Source organism: Zeugodacus cucurbitae, chromosome 6 (genome assembly GCF_028554725.1).
Source record: "Zeugodacus cucurbitae isolate PBARC_wt_2022May chromosome 6, idZeuCucr1.2, whole genome shotgun sequence".
In the NCBI taxonomy this organism is placed as follows: Eukaryota; Metazoa; Arthropoda; class Insecta; order Diptera; family Tephritidae; genus Zeugodacus; species Zeugodacus cucurbitae.
In genome coordinates, this window is record NC_071671.1 from 1,884,001 (window position 1) to 1,890,000 (window position 6,000).

General features: G+C 41.6%; 1 protein-coding gene across 5 annotated transcripts in view; it reads right to left on the reverse strand.

Annotated features, from left to right (window-relative positions):
- Window positions 1-558: 558 nt before the first annotated feature.
- LOC105215610 (alkyldihydroxyacetonephosphate synthase) overlaps window positions 559-6,000 on the reverse strand; it is a 6,048-nt gene continuing 606 nt past the window's right edge. For 2 of the 5 annotated variants that reach the window (XM_054233559.1, XM_054233561.1), the window contains exons 2-6: window positions 3,453-3,887; window positions 3,292-3,378; window positions 1,744-2,932; window positions 1,573-1,677; window positions 559-1,403 (exon numbers count right to left, since the gene is read on the reverse strand). In XM_054233559.1, the coding sequence (XP_054089534.1) occupies window positions 996-1,403; window positions 1,573-1,677; window positions 1,744-2,932; window positions 3,292-3,378; window positions 3,453-3,658 (1,995 nt within the window). In that variant the 5' untranslated portion in view covers window positions 3,659-3,887 and the 3' untranslated portion in view covers window positions 559-995. Of the gene's footprint in view, window positions 1,404-1,572; window positions 1,678-1,743; window positions 2,933-3,291; window positions 3,379-3,452; window positions 3,891-3,952; window positions 4,610-6,000 lie in introns of those variants that run through there. The other 3 variants (XM_054233558.1, XM_054233560.1, XM_054233562.1) reach the window with 2 other exon arrangements.

Here is a 6,000-nt window from a genome sequence, read left to right on the forward strand (position 1 = left end):
ATTTTGACATATGAACGCGAAGCATGGAATTGCTTGGCGATGTTTCATTTGAGCGCGTCACTGCGCCACCTTCAACCGGCTGCGCAACCGCAAACACCAGCAACAACAACAAGACACAACATGTTGCAGCTGCAGTTGGCACTCTACAGTCGTGAATTCGTGAATAACTGGTTCACTAACTGCAGAAATCAGAAATCAGAGCAGACTCAGGGACCGATGTGTCAAGAAGTATACACGCGTGTCTATTTCAGCGATAAAAAGTACTTAGCAATAAATTCTTTCAGCTCGAACAACGCTGATTGATGTGGCATTCGCTTGTTGCGGTGGCGTTGGCGGTCTGGCATTTGGGGTAGAGCATATTCGCAATTCGTTTTGCGGTTGCATATTTGTTTTGAGAACTCCCCTCTGCTATAGAACGCAGTCATGCAGCGCTTTACTCGCATTTTCGATTGACTTTTGGCGTGACGTGCTTGGCAATGGTATGTGGTTGCCAATGTGTTGTTGTAGCTATATATATTTATGTAATTTTTTTTTTTTTTTTATTATTAAAAATAATAATTAATTTTAATTTTTATAGCATGACATTTTCATGATTTCTATCATGCGATTTATTGTTTATATCATGACATTTTTTATTTTTTCTGTACTACAAAACTTCAAACACCTTTTTAAACCCTGCATACACCGAGGTACCATATGCAAGCAAATAGAAGTAGTAAAAAATAGTTTGTGTAAACTAGTGTAATAAATATGAACCATACATTTTGAATTAGAAAATTACCCCTTTGTAACAGCATAGTCCTTAAGCAAAACATTAAATAATTAAGTAAGCAAATTAAGTTTCTTGTACAACAATAATCGAATTAAACTAGCGTTAATACTTATAAAAGTAAAAAAAATGGCAAAAATTTTTTTAATTAATTCCACTACACTTCTCTACAACATAAAACTAGTGTCTCTTATCAGTGGTTTTATTTGGTTTTTTTCTTCGAACTTTATAGTTTCGCCTTAACTATGGAACTGGACTCAACGGTGGTTTGATGCGCCTGCTTTTTGCTCTCCTCCCGCCACTGCTCCTCGGTGAGTAAATTGCCTGCGGCGAAGATATTATTCGGGTCGAGTTGTCTTTTCGCCGCCAGATACAGCGCACTGCCGGATTTCGAAACGGTTTTCTCATACCATTTGCTGCGGATTTTACCAACACCGTGATGATGCGACAGCGAACCGCCCGAAGCGAGTATCTCGTCGCGCGCGCTCGTCTCAATTTGTTCGAAGGTGTCGACAGGATCGGCAATGCCGGTGTGCCTGAAGCCGAGGTAGAAATAAACGCAAGCGCCGGCGTCATAGGTCTGCGTTACGCGACTGGAGATAATGAAGTTTTTAATGCCGCGCTTGTGACATTCCTGTAAGAGAGAGAGAGAGAGAGTTAGGGCTTGTCGATCACTTAGTAAACATTTAGAGAGCTAAGACAAAACAGGAAGTTTCACGCTGAGTATCGTGTGAAAACAATAAATTTCAATACTCTCCCCATTATTAAACAAAAAACTATTACACAAGTGGCATGCAACTCACCGCTTCCACGCGTCGCTTCACATTCCGACACAACGCACTGCAGCGATCCCATGGCACTGACGTCTCAAAAGACTCTGCGACGATTTCTTGGTTCAATGCGAAATCCTGCAGCGGAGTAGAAATAAACATAATCATAAATGAGATTGAATTTCCTTTTTTTCTCGCACTCACCCTTATGTAGGCAATGACAAATGTCAGTATGTAGCCACGTTCGCCGTTCTCACCACCTGCCGGAAATCCTTTAAACTGTTTGGCAATCTCATAAATGAGCGCCTCCTCTCTGCGCACATCCTCCTCGTTACCCTCGAATAACAATGTGGCCGCACACATCTTCGTTAAATCGAGTCCCTTCCAAGTCGTAATGTAGGTTTTCTTCAATGCATCAACCAAGCTAGCCAACCAGCCTCTTACCGGCTTCAGCGTTTGTCCCATCACGAATTGTTCGTTATCCATTAGCCGCACTGATGCTGGTTGGCAACGACGCCGCGCCACTTCGCGCATAAACTGCACACCACGCTCGAAATCGGGGAACACCAGCGAGCCATAACGTTTCACGGCGGGCAGTGGACGCACTTTCAATACCACCTCAGTGACAACGCCAAGTGTGCCCTCGGAGCCCATTATAACATGGTTGAAATCGGGACCGCATGACACACGCGGCGCCATACACTCACGTTCCAACACCTCGCCAGACGCGGTCACCATGCGCACACGCACCACCAAATCCTCAATATTGCCATAGACGTTCTTCTTCATGCCGGAGGCGCGTGTCGCCACCCAACCGCCGAGTGTTGAGAACTCATAACTATCCGGTTCGTGACCCACCGTCAAGCCGAGCTTCCGCAATTCGCGCTCCAAATCCTGTCCCACAATGCCCGCCTCGAAGCACACCGTCAAATTGGCTTTATTCAGCCACAGCAGGCGATTCATCTGTGACGTATCCAACACGCAGATCATGCGTTCCTCCGCTTGCGGACACGTAATTGAACCAGACACCGAGGTGCCACCGCCATACGGTATCACCACGACATTGTGGCGATTTGCGAGCGTCACAAGCTGCACCACATCCGCGTGACTCTGTGGCCACACGACGATATCGGGTATGCGTTTGAATTCATTGCGCCACAGATAGTAGATGTCGTGCAGCGTCTGGCCATGACAACGTATAAGCCGATCCTCGCCAGACTGCGAGCTCGTCAGCTTTGTCCCTTCGAGTTCACGCAAGAATGGCGCATTCGTGGTGGGTGCCGGAAATTCGGTAGGCATTTTCGGATACGGTATTTTGTCACTGATGCGCAAATCGAATTTACCGTAAACCCAATCGGTGAAGTAGGGCAGCAGGCAGCCTTCAAGTGGGTATCTGTTGGAAAGGAGAAGAGTTAGAAACTTTTTACGCGATTTGTAAGTTTTATAGTTGTTCTTGTTGTATGTACATATGTATGTTTTTAGCTTGTTGTCTACTTCCATGAACGCTCAGTGATTCATTCGTTACGCTAAATTAGCGAAACGTCACAGGAAATAAGCAATATTGCCGCCAAATTGACACAACGCTTACAATCGAAGCCACTAAACGCTGACTAATACTAGTTTCAGCATAAACAACTCACTTTCATACAAACATACATACATACATACCAACAAACAATAAAGTCATTATGTGCACTAAGTAAAAGCACAAACAAATGTGTTAGCACATGTGCCAAGAGATTCATTACATACTTGTCACCCTTGAAGCCGATGATGCCATTGTCCACATAGAACTGTGAATCTTTGTAGCCCCAGCCGTACCACTTCAGCACGTCCTGACTGCACCGGAAACCATAAAGAAATTTATTTTTAATTCAAGAATTCACCAAAGCACAAGATTCCTGCGTACTCACCGCCTTTGAGGGTACACACCCTGCACCTGCTGCGAGAAGCGCTCATCCAGCAGCACGCTGGCGGGCGCAGCGCCCGGCTGGCGGTTGGCGTCGCTAGCTTTGCCGCTGCAGTTGTTGTTTCGGCACTCAACGGCGCTGTGACGCTCGCAGCTGGTGGCTGCAGCTTGAGGCAACGGGTTGAAGCGCACATCTTTGGTACTCATCATTTGGCAATAATAAATCAGGTTCTGTTATACTTTCCAAAAAAATCGCTAATGAAATGCAATAGACTTGTCTACGCGGGCGTTTCTACTGTTCAGCCACTTCTACTTGTTTGTGTATATGTATTTTTAATGAGCGCCGCCGCCGTCCACAACAAGCTCACACTCAAAAAATCGATTTTTTTCAACTTGTCGCCAAATAGTCTTGCTGTCCGCGAATTTCACGCGTTTCCTCCTGCTTTCAATGAATATATGAATAGTAATAAACAATTTGCTTAATATTTTATTTAGTAATTTCACGTTTTGCACAAATTTTCATTCAACTTCTGCACTTTGTTTTCAAAAATCGTCTGCCTTCAGTTTGCCTTGCCATTCAGTTATGCCGTTGAGCACACACGTTGTCGCCTGCCGTTCAACTAACTAAAAACTCTAGTTGCGCTCTAGTGAGTGGCCTTTCAGGGGTGTGCAGCGGCGCTTTCGTGGGCAAAGCATACAAGGGAGGCAATGAGCCTCCCTGCCGTACAATATGAACGCTTTGAGTGATTCTAAGCATAGCCGGTGCACGGTGGCACTCAGTCGCTAAGCATAAAAGCGCTCAATTGGAGCGTCAGCGCTGTGAAATGCGTGAGAGCGCACGCTTTATGACTAAATGCTGGCTAATGCAAATTGAAATTATACTCTTGTTATTTTTTTTTTAATTTTTTGCACAGCTGTGTGCCCCAATTTCGCACTTCAGTATATCACGCAGTCGCTGCTGGGTATGTGTGTGTATGTAAATATAGACATTTGAAATGTTTATATATTTGAGTTCAAAAGCCAAGCCCTCGGTTTGCGGCGAGATATTGCCTTTTAGTATTTTTAAGTTATACTGAATTAATTTAAATATTTTGAAAATTTATTTAACTTGTATTTATTTAAAAGCTTAAAGCTTAAACTTAAAAGCACTTTTTTAGAAGCTTGAGTCAAAAAGACTGAAACTATTTTACTTAATTGTTGATAGTTTAACAATTAATAATATTAAAATAATTATTTTCAAATTATTTATGCCTTGATTATTTAATTATGGTCACTCATAATAATACATTTTTAGTTATTTTATTCATAATAAATTATTAAACATACATTGTACAAAGTTCCGCAGTGCTCAAAGTCCATCAGCTTTTTTTTAAATGCATATCATTGTTTAATATAAAAAAGCAATCAATTGATATGCAATCGTTCGATTAGATTATTATGACAATTTACGATATAATAAATTCAACAAAAAAATAGCATATAATTTCCATATATGTGAGACTTGATTACAGTTAGAAATGAGCAATATGCGCTGGAATGCGTCACGAGCATGAAATCATGAAACTGAACACTCCTTATAATGCAGAGATTAGTGATAACACATACCGGCTTTATGCGCTTTCAAGTCACAGGAAACTTGAAGAACGCCGTAATAGTTGAAAAGAGAAAAGTCATAAAATTTTAAACATAAAAATTAAAATTTAAGTGCTAGTTGTGAGAATACCCCACACAAAACGCGCTATATACTATTTCTTATATGCACTAGTTGCGTGAGCACATTGGCGATTAGATATGACTCATATCCACTCTTAAGCACTCACATTTTATGTATTAAAACTGTGTATTACTTTACCCCCACAGAAATCCAGCAATGACAACACCATGTGCGCGCTGCTGATAATAAACAACCACATGGCCAGTTGGCGCTTGGCTTGGCAAGTGGCGCAAATTTTTACGCTCTCGCAGAGAAGACGCGCCAAAGCGTTTCACTATTTCCACGCGGGGGTGGAAAATATGCGTATAAAAGCTGGTGGTTACCGGCTAAATAGCCATGCATGATATAATAATGGAAAATTGGCACAAAAAAGGGTACTCTGTGCTCTTCGAAAAATCACTCAAGAGAGCAGATAAGAAAACAAGTCATTTACTTAAAATAAAATTGGAGCTCATAAAGTACTGATATCGCATGATACGGTTTAGATAAGACAAGGCGCGCCGTTGTGGGAATCCATACAAATTGTGCAGGTGTTAAGGCAGTAATTAGAGTTGTTTTTGAACTCGTTAATAAGTAAAATTTTCTTGTGCTTTGACCTGATTTTGAGGCGAGAAAGCATGGTTAAGCTTACAGCTGTTCAAAGTGATTGAAGATAATATAATTTTTTTGGTATTTCTTTGGGAGATATGACTGTTGAACAGTACTCTCGTTAGAACAGAGAATTTCAATGTGACGACCTTATAAATATGATATTTTACCAAGGTATTTAAACTATTAATTAAGATTATTGCAGAAGTAAATGATTTTTTGATTTATTAAATACGATTAGAGAACACTT